General features: G+C 43.6%; 1 protein-coding gene across 2 annotated transcripts in view; it reads right to left on the reverse strand.

Annotated features, from left to right (window-relative positions):
- Nucleotides 1-17,288, reverse strand: part of COL4A1 (collagen type IV alpha 1 chain) — a 208,983-nt gene that overhangs the window by 41,970 nt on the left and 149,725 nt on the right. For both annotated transcript variants that reach the window (XM_073349693.1, XM_073349702.1), the window contains 7 exons: nt 11,249-11,344; nt 7,743-7,826; nt 6,226-6,296; nt 3,969-4,160; nt 2,369-2,537; nt 1,300-1,392; nt 1,085-1,189 (listed from right to left, as the gene is read on the reverse strand). In XM_073349693.1, coding sequence (XP_073205794.1) covers nt 1,085-1,189; nt 1,300-1,392; nt 2,369-2,537; nt 3,969-4,160; nt 6,226-6,296; nt 7,743-7,826; nt 11,249-11,344 — 810 coding nt within the window. The remainder of the gene's footprint in view (nt 1-1,084; nt 1,190-1,299; nt 1,393-2,368; nt 2,538-3,968; nt 4,161-6,225; nt 6,297-7,742; nt 7,827-11,248; nt 11,345-17,288) is intronic.

Raw genomic sequence — 17,288 nt, forward strand, 5'->3', positions numbered from 1 at the left:
CTTATAATACCTCTATCCTATGTTATAAGATAATATTTGAGTGTTTGCTCTGAAGCTGTAAACCCCCACAGACAGGAGAGAAGCATTACCAAGTGTGAAATGCTGGTTTACCATAGGAGGTGTTATCTCCTGCCCAACAAAAGAAGGTCCATAGACACCAGACAAACCATTGTGGAACATCAGAGGACAAAATACTTGGTTAATTGATCCTCCCCTGTCCTCTCCCCCTCTATGAAGCAGAGACAGCTTGAACTCTGGGGGAAGGGAACAAAAATCCCTGACAAGAAGAAACTGGATCACTATGCTGCTTGGACTTTGAGAGGACAAGATTTCTAAGCATAAGAAAGGGATCCCGAGCCATTTAGCCTGGGTTAGCCCAAAAGACACACAGAGGATGCTTATTATAGAAGTTTCTATCATCTTTTGGAACCTAAGCATGTAAGTCACTTGTGTGTGTATGGTTGTTTGCTTTAACTTTGTAAATAACTCTCTCATTTCTTTTTCTTAGCTAATAAACCTTTATTAAATGTATTATAGGATTGGCTACAGGTGTTGTCTTTTGTGTGAGATCTAACATGCAATTGACCTGGGCTAAGTGACCAGTCCTTTGGGACTGGGAATAAACTGAACATTGTTGTGATTTTTGGGATAACGGACCATCTATCACAAAGGCAAGTGAAATCTGAGTATAGAACTCACAACGAATTTGGGGTTTGTGCCCTGCTTCTTCGCACTCTGCCCTGAGGTTGGTTCTCATGCCCTTAAGTCACTCCAGATAGCCTGACAACTCCTTCCAGCTCATCTGCTAGTCACATAACAGATATGCAGCTTGGATTCACAATAAAGTGAGCAATAATGCAAATGCACATGGGGATTTGAGGAAAGGGGGGTTACTTGCCATTACTCCCTACCCTGGCTTCACAATGCTGGGTCACAATCCAGCCCTGAAAGAGTGAGGGCAGTGCTATGAAGTATATCTTCCATATGTTAGATGAGAAAACCAAAATACGAATATTTAGTCCTCACTCTTAACTAAGAGACAGACATATATGGCCAAGGACTTGTTGCTGTGTAGTTTTCTTACCTTTAGGGCCAGGAGGCCCAGGGAATCCTATTCCTGGCTGCCCAACAGCACCTTTTTCTCCTGGAAGTCCAGGTTTTCCTGGAAACCCAGGATCCCCCCTGTCACCTTTGAAAACAAGACAGACATAGTACATTAAGCACTTATGCAAAAAACAGCTTGGTGGGGTAGGAAATCCTTTACTAGCAACAGAGAGAAAATACAAGAGATAATTATACCTTGGACTCCAGAGAAGCCAGGTGGCCCTGGGAGACCATCTGACCCTGGGGGACCAGGCAGAGGAATGACTTGTCCTGCTTCACCCTTTGGCCCTAGGAAGGTAAAGATGATGAATCCATACTTACAAATAAAAAGGCAAATGTATTAGTACACAAGGGGGTGTATATATTCTGAGGTACTAGAGATGCCCATTGGTTTTTGTTTTCCTGTTTTTACTACTCATTTCTAGTGCACTAACTGGAAGATGAAAAAGGCCAAAGCATGAAAAAAATGTATGAAACCTAAAGAATTCTGGCTGTCATTTTGACTGCCACAAATCTGTATCTGCCATGTGAACTCACCAAGACCCACTGACACAGGTGCACCAGTCCCAAAGGGCTAGATTGTTACTTAAATGACATGCCAGTGGAAAGGAGTAAAGGGTATGTGTGTGTACAAAATACCCTTACAAAGCTGTGTGGGTTAATCAGATATTGGTTTTGGGCACATAAGTGGGTGCGGAGTACATGGGAAATGGGCAGATGCTTGGCTACATGTATCCTTACTCTCAGGCCATTGAGATTCTGACACCCTTACTCACATGGAATAGTCCTGGTAACTACAGTAGGATTTCCTGTGAGTGAGGGTATCAAGGTACGGACCAGCCACAAATTACTACCCCTCAGGATCAAGAGGGAGCAGGACAGGAATAGTAACTCCACAGGGTGAGGATCACGACCCTTCCTGGGACTTCTTCTGGAGTGGGGCAGTTTATGCAGTAACCCTTCCACAGGCCTGTGTCCAGTGTCTGATAGCATAAGTCAGATACATTTCTTACCTCTGAAAGGATGGGGTTAAATTTGTGGAGTGGGAAGAGTAATGTTAACACAAAAGGGACTAATGATCTCCCTGCTTTGTTCTGGGAGACTCTGTAAGGAAACTATCTGTAAACATTCAGGGCTGCAAAATACACTGTAAAGAACAAATGCTGATGACCTAATAGGTCTCATCTACCTCAATTTCCTATGACACATGTATCTGTTAAAGAGAAAACATCAATTTCCCCCCTCTCAGTATTTAGAGTGTTACCTGGGCGGCCTGGTACACCTGGGTTTCCTGGAAAGCCTTTATCTCCTTTGTCACCAGCTGGCCCAGCAGGTCCTACCCCTGGAAGACCAGGCTGGCCTCTTTCACCACGTACCCCAGGAAATCCACTTGAGCCAGGGGGACCACGTTCTCCTTTCAGCCCAATTGTACCCTAAGTTTAGGAAGAAAGCAGTAACATTTACAGTACCTCTCACACTGATAATGCCTTACAAGTGATCTAAAAAGCTTACTGGTCTTCGTCAGATTCATCTATGATTTTATGGCTTCTAGACTGGATTCACTGCAATGTACTCTTTGGCCCCCAGTTTGCATCACTGAAGCCAATGGACATTTTACCACTGACTGCATTAGAAGCAGGATTGGGTCTCATACGGAAGAGCACTTGGAAGTTACACCTGTTGCAGAATGCAGTGAAGGGGCCATTTAATGACCAGTTCTCTGATGAATACACCAACATTTCCAACTAGGATTTAAATTGCTGAATGTTGACTTATACAGTCCCAGAATCAGCACCACAAAATAGTAACTGACTTCAAGGAAGTATCTGGATTTTAGAAATAAAAAACCCGAGAATTTCAGAAATACAGAATTCCAATTTTTTGGGTGATTTCTATTATTTAAAACAGGAAATTGTAGCAAGAAAGGTGAATCCAGTTTAGAGTTCTGTGCTAAATGCCTCAAATAGAAAGCATAAGTGCGGCATTCAGAACCATTTTTCCTCTTTCAGGTTCTCTGAAATTACAGTTTGCTGGTTCTTACTCTATAAGATACCTCAGAATAGAGACAGTACAGAACAGGATCCAACAACCTGTCCATCAGGTGCATTTATGAGACAAAACAGGTAAGCTTAAAGTAAATTATATGCCAAATGCCCCTGACAGATATTTTCTAAAAGGCAAGAAATATGGCACTCAAGTTTCCCAAAACTGCAGTGACAAATCTAACTACAGATAAGAAGAACATTCCTTGAACAATGGGCTAGATTCTGACTATCAGCAGAGCCCTCACCAAAGTATTGCAGGTAAGCTGCACCTGCCCAGGATAAGCCCTGAGAGACACTGTGACTCAGAGACACATCTCTGCATCACAGCGCCTCCCCTGCTTTCTCCTTGATCCCGGGAGTAGTAATTTATTGCTGGTCTACAACTACCCCCGTGATCTTGCCAGCAATTTTCTGGGGAGGGGAAAAATGAACCAGCTCTGCCCATTCACCACAGTTCTGGGGAGAAAGCAATATAGGGCAAGTAGGTCTGGTTATTCCCAGGCACCAGGCCACATCATCTAAGTAAGCCTTACTTATTCCTATAGCATATACTCAGAGCCCGAATGTAGCTCAGTGACCCTACTGTCATGCAAACATTCTTAGCTGTTTAGTAGTAAGGGCCTCATTCTTACACCCTTACTCCTCAGCAGTCCCACTGAAATCCTCTGCTGAGGAGTAGGGTTCTACTCAAATGAGTCAGCGTGTGAGAATTTGGCCCAAAGAATGAGACAAGTAAACATAAATTGCATATTATATAACAACTACATATAATTAGTGAGCCAGAAGATAGCATGCAAAAATATAGACACACACACATACCGATGCCCCTTTAGGGCCCTGGAGACCTGGCAAGCCATCTCTCCCTGGCCTTCCTTCTCTTCCAGGAACACCTGGTTGCCCAGGGAATCCAGGATCTCCTTTATCACCTTTTAGATTAGAATCAAAGTAAATGTCTCCGGGCTCTCCCTTTGCTCCTGGGCTACCAATCAGTCCTGGCACACCTGGAGAACCCTGAAATTATACACAATTCCAGCACCATTCAAAGCCTTTTTAATGCTTTTTTTTTCCCAGCCAAAAAAGAAAAAAAATCTTCAAGTGTAAAGAAAAAAACCCTAACATTCATCCCAGACACTGAACAGTAAGCAAAAAGAGTGGATTTGCCAGGACAGAGAATGTGAATTAACTGATAATGGCCATCATAACAGAAACTTTTCTTTCTTGGTCTCCTTACTTCTTTTACCAGTTTTCTAATTGTGAATGTTTGTATTAATTGTTTGAATAGGAACTAAAGGCCATGTTATGGAAAATGGTACTCTACTTGTTCATATATTGACCATAAGGATTCAGAGTTCACCTTTTTATAAGGCCTCAATGTCAAGATAATTTGGTCATTCTTAATATAGCCGTTTCTCCAGTTATGGTTTAATAACAAGCATATTATGATTTTGTTTTATATGTAACCAATTGTTTCTAATACGTCTACCTACTTGCTATTACTTGAATCTCTGTTCTTTGTTAAATAAGCTAACACTTGTTTTCACTATAAACAAATCTAAGTGCTGTGAGTTGAGCAGAGTGGTGATCCTGAGGTGAAACTGGTAAACTGGGGTATGCTATTCCTTTGGGAGTAGCAAATTTGTGAATTCTGTGTGTGTCCAGTGGACCAGGGGCTGGTCACTCCAGGAGGACGCTCGGAGGGCTCGACGATTGGAGCTTGCCTATCACTAACCTGCAGAGAGAGAGTGGGGCCTGTGTATGCCTGGAGGAGAGTGCTTGTGTTGCCCATGACTGGTGGGGTTGGGAAGCTGACACTCAGGAGGCAAAGGCAAGGCTTCCTCATGCTAAGGGCAGATTGTAGCAAGGTGCCTTATAACCTTGAGTACCCCTGGGAAGCATCACAGGAGAATTTTTTTTTGTTCTTGCTTAGAAGTCATTTCTCCTTCTCTTTCTTCCCCTAGATCAACAGGACTTCCCAGTCACAGAAAGGCCAAATCAAGAGCTTTTATCTGTCAATGCCAGATCCCAGAGCATTTTGTTTCTTTTTAATTTTCGTCTTTATTTTTAAAAAAATCAATGAACAAATATACAATATATTAAAAATCATTCTTAGCCCTGTAGTATTTACACACACACCCCCACACACACTTTTCTCGCAGTTCCTAACAGATTGTCTGCTAAATTCCATCTATCACTTATGTAAGTCTAGCTAATGAAACAAGAGTAAAGGCTAATTATCACATGATGAATGTTCCATTCTCCTTGTCTACCTTGTTTTATTTGAGCTATCCAAGGAAAATATAGTTCCTGAGATGAACAGCTTACAATTTAATGAACTAATTGTACTTAAAGGGCTTCCATCCATTCTTAGAGCTCCCTACATATTATCCTGAACCTATGTATAATTCTTTCATGGAAACATTTTCTCTAATTGAAAAAGAAAAATGAAAGGGTCCCAGTCACCAAGGAAGTGAAGCTGAGTGAAAACTTTAAACGGAAACTTCCTCTTGCTAATATATGCTGTGCTTCCACCCTTCAGGCCTGAACCAGCGTCCCTTCTAAATCAATAGGAATCTTTCCATTGGATTTAGTGGGTGGTGGATCAGGCATGGCCTCCAGCAATGTGAGCCTGCCAAGCTGGGCTCTCTCTAGCCTACCTAAGCTAAGCTAAAAGCTAACTCACCAGCTGTTTAATGAATCTCTTTTAACTTTTCCAAGCAAAACAAAGTTAAAAACATCCAGGATACCAGCAAATCCTTGTTTGAAGAGAGGGGTGAAAGGAGACTAAAGGAGAAGGAAGAGATGTAAAGGTTTAGCAATATTCACAGTAAAAGCTTATGCTATGTTACTCAAGAAATGATTAAAAATAGTAGAGAATTCATTTTGCTATTTCCCCCCTCCCCCACAGATCCCATTTACATTACTGTAAATTAAACCACACTACTACCTAATTTATTTTAATACACACAACCAATCCTTTAGCACCAGTTAATGGGGCTACTACACAGTAGCACTGAGTGTCTCCTGTGACAAGCCTAACAGAAAATAAATATGAAACATTTGAAAAACATTTACTTACAGGAACCCCTTCAAGACCAGTGAGTCCAGGCATACCCCTATCTCCTTTGGCTCCTGGCTGTCCTGGAAAGCCTTAAAAAGAATATGAGAAAGAAAACAATATTTACTAGAGATACTTTTACATTATAGCTTACTGTGTTTTAGAGGCTCTGAGGTCCTTCTCAACTGGTGCCCAATTCTGCCCTCAGTTACACCCATGCGACTCTATTGAAATTAATGAAGTTGCCTGGGCATAACAGAGCTCAGGATCTAACCCAGTATATGTGTAAGAGGCCTGGAAAGAAGATACATAGCACACAACTCAATTACGTAAGTTGGGCAGCATGCTCTGAATCCAGCCCACTAATTGGAACTGCCATTTCCAGACTGCAATTCACTGAATCACCACAGAATTTTAATTCTGTTTCACCACCTCCCGAACACTGACACAGTACACATATATAATACAAAAGCATTGTTCACATGTACCTGTTTTCTGACAGACAGCAATTATTCTCCAGACTGATAATTTCTGTTTGGTAGCAGTAGTCAATACTGGAGACCAGGGATGCGTTTAGGGCTTAACACTAGGTCAGAGTAGATAAAAATGTGCAGAATAATTCCCCTGACACCTCTCTAGGGCTCTCATTACATATTGTTTGTAGAGCCGTCACTTTCTAGGTTTACAGAGGGATTTAAACAGAAAAGGTTCATTTTTATCCAGCAGCCCCTCTACCAAACTCAATTTCTTCCGGTGGCTGCCCATGCTACTACCAGAATTTGGCCCTAAAAATCAAAATTAACTGTAAAATCATAAATGGATATAAAACAGTATTTAAAATATTCCCAGGAATATAATAATCTGAAAACATGGGGGGAGGGTTAAAATCACTTTAAAGGCAAGCAATATATTTTTCAAGAAAAAATGGTTTTATTAAAATCATAGGTCCCGATACTACAAAAGGATCCTTTAAGCTATCTCAACATCATGATGCCCAAGGGACGGAAGAGAAAGTCTTACTCCCTCTGAGAAACCTAAGTTGCTGTGTCAGGGTCAACCATGATCTGGCCTTAATAACTCAATTCAGTATCAGATCTCAGCACAGTTCTGAGCATGTGCGATTTCTAGGTTGCAAATTTTAAAAGCAGGATGATTCTGGCTGAAGTCCTACTGAAAACCAGTCAGGTCCCCACCACCAAGAGAAAGATTAATGAAGAAAAAATACTACATATAGCTACTGGTTATTGACAAACCCTTTTCAAATTCAGATTGCCCTTTCATAATCCTTGGGAAAACAACATTTAGGTCAGGCTTTCAAAAGTGCTCAGAGTTGTCCGAGTTCTGCTCCTTTTGAAGTCAATAGTAAAACACTTGTTGATTTCAATGGAAGCATAGTTAGGCCACTACCGAGCATTACGGAAAATCCTGCTCTCTCATTATTTTCAGTAATGAGTCGATTAATGGAAAAATATTAATTTATGACACATCCGGATGCAAAGTTGTGATTCTGCTTTGTTTGTATAGCTTTTGGTTTTTACCTGGTGGACCCGGTGGCCCTTGTGGCCCGGGATGTCCAGGAAGCCCAGATACATCACACAAGGCACAACCATCACCTTTATCACCTGCAAAGATAAAAAAAGACTTAAGAAGACTACAAGCAGATCCTTTAAGAAGAAAACACCCTCCAGACATTGTATGTTGATTGAGAGAAAGTAAATTTGTTAGCTAAATGCTTAAATTAGATTTTATGAGCAAATTTATTTAAAGATTTTAATTGTCTTTTTAAAAAAACTTCAAATTCCTTTTGTGTGTGTGTGTGACAGTACTGATATGTAAAACTTTATTAGTGGGAAGGGGGAAAAGATAATCTGGCTGAAGAGGGAACAGACAAGAACTACTGTAGTATGTGCCAGATTAAAAAACAAAATTAGATAAGAGGGAAAAAATGGGGACTCTGGAACTCACATAGATTTTGTGGGTTTGGAAAAACAGTGACTGCAAAGAGACTTTGGGACCAAATTCTCTCCTGGTGTAAATGAGGGCAAACCAATTGATTTCAGTGGTGTTTTGCACATTTATACCAGCCCTGCTAAAATCAACAAAGACATACCCATTTACAGAGTTCAGCCCTTAGCTTTTCTCTGAACCCAAGCAAAGGAAAGGGCCAGGAGGAGGAAAATGTGGGATGCTTTGTTGCTTATTAGAAGGATAGGAGACCTGCTCTGCAAGAAAAGTAATGTTTTATCCTTGAGAGAGAAATGAATTTGGACATATCAATGGATTTGAGAAAGCAAGATCACTACGGATCAGTGGGCAAAGACAATTGGCATTGCAGACAGGGAAATGGAACTTGAAGGTCAATATATGTAAGAAAATTACAGTTGAGAAGAGCATTGAAATGGAGACTGTTTCTCAGCAAAGTGCTGCAGTCTTTCTAGTTTTCTATACTTCACCCTATAATATAACCACTGTACTACAGAATAAATAAAATCTTTATTTTCAATAGCTTTTGATGTTGTCACTTGAAAACACATTGGTTTTTTAGAAGTCTCCCTACTCAAGTCAGGCTGGGCACACCCAGCCACAATGGAACAAAAGCAGAAATCTCTAAAAGCAACATATTGGTAAAATAATGGATGAAGGAAAGTAGTAGACACAGCACTACAGAGGGTTTGGCCAAAAAGCCTACCTCTAGGTGAGCTCAGCCTGAATATGATTGGCTGTTCGTGCTATACTGTGTGAGTCTGACTCACCAGTAAAAGGATACTTCTGTTAGAGCAGTTTTAAGTGGAATTTTTGTTTGTTCTTTAAAGAAACTGATTTGAGTTCAGCCTCTTGGCTTTCCAAAATGAAGCACATGTAAAGCTCTACAACTTTCACAATATACTGTGATTCTACCCCAATATAGTGAAAGAATTAACTTCTGTTTCATGACTGAGGACTGGATCCTGCAAGGTTTAAGTTCTCTCATTCCTGGGGGGAAAGCAGGAGAAGCTCAGCACCTTGCAGACCAGGCCTTTGGTCAACCAAACTCTGTGATTTAACAGCCTGTGCTAATTTAACACCCTGTGTAACCTTATCTATTTCAATAGGTTACATATGAATCAGTGCACAACCTGACATAATCTCCGGATTCGCTTTAGTATCTTTTAGTATTTTCCTAACATTAAAAAACATATTGGCCTAGCTTCACAAAGGTATTTAGGCAACTAAAGTCTGGGTTTAGGTGCCTAAGTCCCAGTTTTAGCATCCACTACGATTCACAACATTCCGGCTGAATCTAGTAGGTCCCTAAACTCACCCAGCACTTAAGGTTTTGCAGTAAAAAGTTCCCTTGGTGCCTATGTTTCTGCCTCAGGGCATACACACTGCTGCCTGCCTCTAGATGTTCAAGTGCTTATCTCCTGCCTAAGCCCCAGAGTGGTTTACAAACTGGGGAAGATAGGTGTACATCTGCCTAACTTGCATGCTGGGCCTGATGCAGGGGACACGGTAAGAAAGCTCATGCACAACCATGAGAATGACTCTATAGCCTGGTGGTTAGAGCACTCACCCAGAATGTAGGAGACCCAGGATCTGGTCCCCCTGCTCAAATGACTAATTATTTATCCACAATGGAACTGCTTCAACAGGAGAGACTGAGGCAGCACCACACAGCCCAAAGGTGAGTGCCTTTACCAGAGAGGTGGCAGATCCCTTTTCAAATCCCTTCTCCTAATGAGGTGAAGGGGGGACTTAAGCCAGAGGTTTCTGAGGTGAGGACCCTAACGAGGCTAAAAGTTACAAGGGAGGCCCTTCCCCCATCAGCCTGGCATCTTTTAAAAAGAAGAAAAAAAAAAACACCATAGGCACCTACCTTCAAGAAAGGCCTCACAGCTGAGAATAGTTAGAAATGCTACCTCCCTGAAGCCTGGACTCACACACCTATCTCAGTGAGAAGGGTGAGGCTTAGCAAGCACCCCTCTTGTTGGCATCTCCTGTTGGTGAGCTCAGGCAGTTCCCCATCTAGCATAAATGCTTTTGCGGATCCCATCCTAAGGCGCCTAACTCTTCCCATTCATTGCATAGGAGCGTAGGCACATAAATCAGGCTTTGTGGATCACAGCATTGTTCCTGTGGTTTAACAGGAACCTAAAAATTAGGTGTCACAATGCTGAGCATCACAGTTCTTAAGTACCTTTGTGAATCTAGGCCATGGTCACTGCAAATTTTATATTTTGTATTTTTCAAACAAATTCATTTTTTAATAATTCTATAATTGCTTCCTAGCTCTTGACTATTATCCAATGTCAGAGAAGGTTAGATGACTACCAAAAGGTGTTTCCCTAATGAATTTGTAAATCTGTAATCATTACATGTGGCCTCTTCTCCAATGCCTGCTTATTCACATTCTGCCTGCAAATGTTCCTATCTTGTTATTTAAGTCGTAGCTGGAGCCTAAGAAAACTACCAAGGATTTTATTAACATAAAGAATGTGCTATGTCAAGTCTTACTGAGTTTCACAAATCCTTACTATGCAATTTGGATGTAAATTCCTAGGTCTATCTCTAGGCTTTGTCTAATTCTTTTTTATTATTACTAAATGCTTCTATTACCATCTTTATATCAATAACTCACAAATCCACTTTCCATTTCTGATCTGGCTCTCTTCATCCACTTCTGCATCTCAGTCTCTCTCTCTCTAACATCCCTCTACATCTTATAATCCACTTGAACAAGTAAAGCTGAACTTATTTTTCCACTGAAATCCTCCCATCCTTTACCACTATACGGCAGAGTGGAGGATATCTGAATTACAAACTGAAGTCAGCTTCATGTAACTTAATTCAACACCACCGTCCTCTCTTTCATTCAGACCTCTATCCTTGGAAACTCACATGGTTAAAGTTAAGCAGGTGCTTATGCACTTTTATGGATCAGGACTAGGGTGCTCAACACTTTGCAGAATCAAAGCCTTAATGACTACGCAAGATAGAAGATAGTGGAGAATCAGGACCATTGAATGGTCCAAATGAATGCAAGTAGCTCTTTAAACAATATTACCTTTATCTCCTCTCTCTCCTAAGAATCCAGGTTGTCCTTGGGGTCCAGGAAGACCTCGATCACCAGGTTCTCCAGGCTGACATTCCATGATTCCGTCTAAAATTGGAGTAAAATAATAAAGAACATTATTCTCCGAGTACAACTTTTCATAATAGTACAGTTCAAGTCAATGTCACTTCTCCATGGATTATTATGAACAATGGTGAAGTAGCTACAGGTTGATTGTGACCACTAAGAGGAGCAAGTTTACATATTTATTTGTCAGCTATTATGGAAATTAAGGGATAAAATCAATAGGGGTCTATAGAAATGTAATTAAGTTCTATAGATGTTACTCTAAAAATCTATGGAGTTATGGACAAGTGGCAGTCTCTCCATATTAAGGTTGCAAATAACTTCCATTTAAAAACCTGGGCTTTTGTTAGCTATAACTTTGGCTTAGAAAACTGATAATACTTTATTTAAAATAGAACATATTTTTACACTGGAGGCCAAGGAGGATGTTTCTGAAAAGTCTGAAAAAAGTTCACTAAACAGATTTTAGTTACGGTTACATTTAAAAATTTGAAATCTTCATTTTTGTCCTAGGTTTCTTTTGATCTTTCTAGATCAAAAGCAGCTTGTTAATAACCTTCCAAATTTTTCATGTCATTAAATATCCCTAAAAACTCACATACTACACCGGACCCTCGCTAGAACGCGCATCTATATAGCGTGAATTCGCATATAATGCAATCGCAGCCATGGATCCCAAATTTAATTACTTTAACTGGAATTCATTTTAACGCGGTCCCCGCATTAATGCAATACCGCGCATGGATCCCAAATCCTGCATTCTAGCGAGGGTCCGGTGTATATATATTTGAAGAAAGCAGATGTTTTAGGGTCAGGAGTAAGAAAACAAGTGAAAAGGTTCACCGGAACCTCAGGTCTGAACACAAAAATAATGCTCCCTAGGTTGGGTTTTATTGCCGGGGTCCTGAGTCAATATAATTTGACATCATTTTGACTGAAGTCTCTAGCACTATACCCTATATTCATCCTAGTAATATTATTATTATGATATGATTATGATGAATTTTCTACAAGATGGATCTCACTGGAAAAAAGACGTGACTTACCTCTCGTAACTGTTGTTCTTTGAGATGTGTTGCTCATGTCCATTACAATTAGGTGTGCATGCATCGCGTGCACGGACGTTGGAAACTTTTTCCCTTAGCAGCTCCCGTTGGGACGGCAGAGGAGCCCCCTAAGTGGTGCCCTCATTGTGCTGTATATAGTACCCTGCCAGCCCGGCCCCCCTTAGGTTCCTTCTTGCCATTGACTCCGACAGAAGGGATGCGGGGTGGGTATTGCAATGGACGTAAACAACACATCTTGAAGAATAACAGTTACGAGAGGTAAGTAACCATCTTTTCTTCTTCGAGTGCTTGTTCATGTCCATTCCAATTAGGTGACTTCCAAACTGACCTTTGGAGGTGGGTAGGAGTCAAGGAATGATTGATTGGACGACAGCTCTGCCAACTGCTACATCATCTCTAGCCTGCTGCTTATGGCATAGTGGGCTGTGAACGTATGCACTGAAGACCAGGTAGCTGCTTTGCAGATTTCGTGGATGGGTATCTGCGCTAGAAAGGTGGTTGAAGACGCCTGCGCTCTCGTCGAATGGGCTGTGATTGCTGGAGCTGGGACCTTAGCCAACTCATAGCATGTGTGAATGCATTCTGTGATCCAGGACGAGATGCACGGAGAAGATACTGGAGGGCCCTTCATTCTATCGGCTATGGCCATGAACAGTTGGGTTGATGTGCGAAAAGGCCTCATGCGCTCTATGTAGAACGCTAAGGCTCTTCGAACATCTAGCGTGTGCAAGCTCTGCTGCTGTGGGCTCATGTGAGGCTTTGGAAAGAACACTGGCAGACAAATGTCCTGTCCCATGTAGAACTGGGAGACCACCTTGGGGGAGGAATTTAGGGTGCGGTCTAAGTTGCACCTTGTCCTTATGAAACACCATATAAGGGGGTTCAGAGGTGAGAGCCTTTAGTTCAGACACTGTCCTTCCTGAGGTAATGGCCTCCTAGAACGTTACCTCCATGAAAGGTAGAGGAGGAAACAAGTGGCCAGGGGCTCAAACGGTGGGCTCATGAGCTTGGAGAGGACCCGGTTCAGATTCCAGGTTGGTACTGGTGGTCGAGAGTAAGGGTATACCCTTTCCAATCCCTTAAGGAAAAGCACCACCATGGGATTTGAGAACACCGAGCATCCAGATTTCCCTGGATGGAAAGCTGAAATAGCCACCAGGTGTATTCTGATGGATGAAAGTGATAGACCTTAGAATCATAGAATCATAGAGTATCACAGTTGGAAGGGACCTCAGGAGGTCATCTAGTCCAACCCCCTGCTCAAAGCAGGACCGATTCCCAATTAAATCATCCTAGCCAGGGCTTTGTCAAGCCTGACCTTAAAAACTTCTAAGGAAGGAGATTCTACTACCTCCCTAGGTAACGCATTCCAGTGTTTCACCACTCTCCTAGTGAAAAAGTTTTTCCTAATATCCAACCTAAACCTCCCCCACTGCAACTTGAGACCATTACTCCTTGTCCTGTCCTCTTCTACCACTGAGAATAGTCTAGAACCATCTTCTCTGGAACCACCTCACAGGTAGTTGAAAGCAGCTATCAAATCCCCCCTCATTCTTCTCTTCTGCAGACTAAACAATCCCAGTTCCCTCAGCCTCTCCTCATAAGTCATGTGTTCCAGTCCCCTAATCATTTTTGTTGCCCTTCGCTGGACTCTCTCCAATTTATCCACATCCTTCTTCTAGTGTGGGGCCCAAAACTGGACACAGTACTCCAGATGAGGCCTCACCAATGTCGAATAGAGGGGGATGATTACATCCCTTGATCTGCTCGCTATGCCCCTACTTATACATCCCAAAATGCTATTGGCCTTCTTGGCAACAAGAGCACACTGCTGACTCATATCCAGCTTCTCGTCCACTGTCACCCCTAGGTCCTTTTCCGCAGAACTGCAGCCTAGCCATTCGGTCCCTAGTCTGTAGCGGTGCATTGGGTTCTTCCGTCCTAAGTGCAGGACCCTGCACTTATCCTTATTGAACCTCATCAGATTTCTTTTGGCCCAATCTATATAAGCACTTGAGATAACCTGCTGATGGCCCCTCATTCTCAGTATGAGGCAGGAGCCCTCCCCTCACAGACATTCCTGCCTGTGCTTCCTCCCGGTATCCCACTTTCCCACTTACCTCAGTGCTTTGGTCTCCTTCCCCCGGTGAACCTAGTTTAAAACCCTCCTCACTAGATTAGCCAGCCTGCTCGCAAAGATGCTCTTCCCTCTCTTCGTAAGGTGGAGCCTGTCTCTGCCCAGCACTCCTCCTTCATGGAACACCATCCCAGGGTCAAAGAATCCAAAGCCTTCTCTCCGACACCACCTGCGTAGCCATTCGTTGACTTCCACGATTCGACGGTCCCTACCCAGGTCTTTTCCTTCCACGGGGAGGATGGAAGAGAACACCACTAGCGCCTCAAACTCCTTTATCCTTCTTCCCAGAGCCACGTAGTCCGCAGTGATCCACTCAAGGTCATTCTTGGCAGTATCATTGGTGCCCACGTGGAGAAGCAGGAAGGGGTAGCGCTCCGAGGGCTTGATGAGTCTCGTCAGTCTCTCCGTCACATCGCGAATCTTAGCCCCTGGCAAGCAGCAGACTTCTCGGTTTTCCCGGCCTTGTTGCTTGATGTGAAGCAGATAGTCTAGACTAACTGGGATAGATACCTGGAGTGGTAACAGATGTCTGGGTTCACACCAGCAGGAGAACCTTTTCCACTTGGCCAGTTAAGTTGACCTGGTGGAACGTTTCCTGCTGCCAAGAAGTATTTGTCTCACTGGTTGAGAGCACTGGCTCTCTATCAAGTTTAGCCATGGAGCTTCCAAGCCTTGAGGTGCAGGGACTGTAGGATCGGGTGGAGAAGGCACCCGCAGTCCTGAGTTATCAGGTCCGGATACAGGGGTAGAGCTATTGGGGTGTCTACTGATAGTTCTAGGAGTGTTGTGTACCAATGCTGATGTGGCCAGGACGGGGCAAGCAGGATCACCATTGCTCTGTCCCTGTGTATCTTGAGCAGGACCCAGTGGATCAGCGGGGTTGGAGGGAAGGCATACTTCAGGCCCTCCCCCCACTGCATTAAGAATGCATCGGTGATGGAGACCAGGCTGTGATTTTGAAATGAGCAGAACTGAGGGCACTGTTTGTTGTCCTTGGTGGCGAATAGATCGACTTGGGGATAACCCCCACTTTGGAAAACTGACTTCAGGACATCTGATCAGACTGACCACTCGCGAGCTTGGTAGGATCTGTTGAGGCGATCAGGTGACTATACAGAAGTCCCAGAGGAGAAGAGGCTTGCGGCAGAGGGGTGAGAAGTGAGCTCCGCCCTGTTTGTTTATGTAGAACATGGTGGTGGTGTTGTCTGTCAGGACTGTCATGCTGTGACCTTGCAAAATGGCATGAAAGGTTTGACAGGACAGATGAACCTCTCTGAGCTCCTTCAGGTTGATATGGAGGCGTATCTCGTCCTGTGACCACACACCTTGTGTTCTCAGATCCCCTAGGTGTGCATCCCAACCCAGATCTGATGCGTCTGTTACTAGCATCAGTGAAGGCTGGGGTGCGCCGAAAGGGACTCCTGCACAGGCTACTGGTTGGTCCAGCCATCAACGCAGAGACTCTCAGACTTGCCTGGGTACCGTTACTATCATGTCCAGGCTGTCTTGGGCCAGGCAGTAACATGATGCGAGCCATGCTTGTAGGGGCCTGTGCCTCAGTCTGGCATGCTTGACTACGTAAGTACAGACTACCATATGCCCTATTAGCTTCAGGCAACCCCTGACGCTTGTGGTGGGATATTGTAATATCGTCTTGACAATTTTTCTATGGCCTGAAACCTGGGTTCTGGGAGGCTCACCTTTGCCTGTACTGAGTCCAGGAGCGCCCCTATGAATTCCATCTTTTGGGTCGGTACGAGTGACGACTTGCTTATGTTGAGAAGGAGCCCCAGTCTGTGAAAGGCGTCCCTGACCAGTGTAACATGGGACTGTGCCTGATCTTTGGAGAGTCCTGTCAGCAGCCAATCATCGAGGTACAGGTACACTCGAACTTGTCTTTTGCGCAAAAAGGCCGCCACCACCACCATGCACTTGGTGAACACGCGGGGGACTGTGGAAAGGCTGAATGGAAGCACCATGAACTGGTAATGCTTGCGGTTTACCACAAACTATGAGAAGCATCTGTGTGCCAGATGGATGGCAATGTGGAAATAGACGTCCTTCATATCGAGGGCAGCGTACCAATCTCCCGGATCCAGTGACAGGATGATAGTGCTTAGGGAGACCATGTAGAACCTGATCTTGACCATAAATTTGTTGTATCCGTGAAGGTCTAGAATGGGTTGTAGACCCCACTTTGCCTTGGGGATTAGGAAATAACAGGAGTAAAATCCCTTTCCCCTTAGCTCCTAGTGAACCTCCTCCACCGCCCCATATCGATGAGTAATGAGAGAGCTCGTGAGAGCGGTCCCTGAACAAGGATGGGGATGGGGTGGGAAGGGAGGGAAGGAGGAGAACTGGAGGAAGTATCCCACCTGCACCATGCGTAGGACCCAGTGGTCCAATGTTATATGGAACCACGCACGGTAGAAGCGGGATAGCCTGTTTAAAAACTGTGGGGAGGGATCCTGGGACTAGATTGGTAGGCTACCCTCATGTGTGCCTTCAAAACCCTTGCTTGTTTCTGGGCTGGGGATTATTTGGGCCTTGGTTAGACACGCTGTTCGATGGTCTGCATCTATTATTTCTGCCTCGCCTGAGGTAGGAGTCTTGTCTAGGGCAAGGTTGGCATTGCCTCTGCTGTGGAAGTTGAGGCCTGAAGGGCTTCCTCTGGGCTGCTGGTGTATGCATCTCCAGGGATTTCATTGAACCTCTGGAATCCTTGAGGCTATGCAACTTGGAGTTCGTTTGCTCCGAGAAG

Source organism: Lepidochelys kempii, chromosome 1, assembly GCF_965140265.1.
Source record: "Lepidochelys kempii isolate rLepKem1 chromosome 1, rLepKem1.hap2, whole genome shotgun sequence".
Classification (NCBI taxonomy): domain Eukaryota; kingdom Metazoa; phylum Chordata; order Testudines; family Cheloniidae; genus Lepidochelys; species Lepidochelys kempii.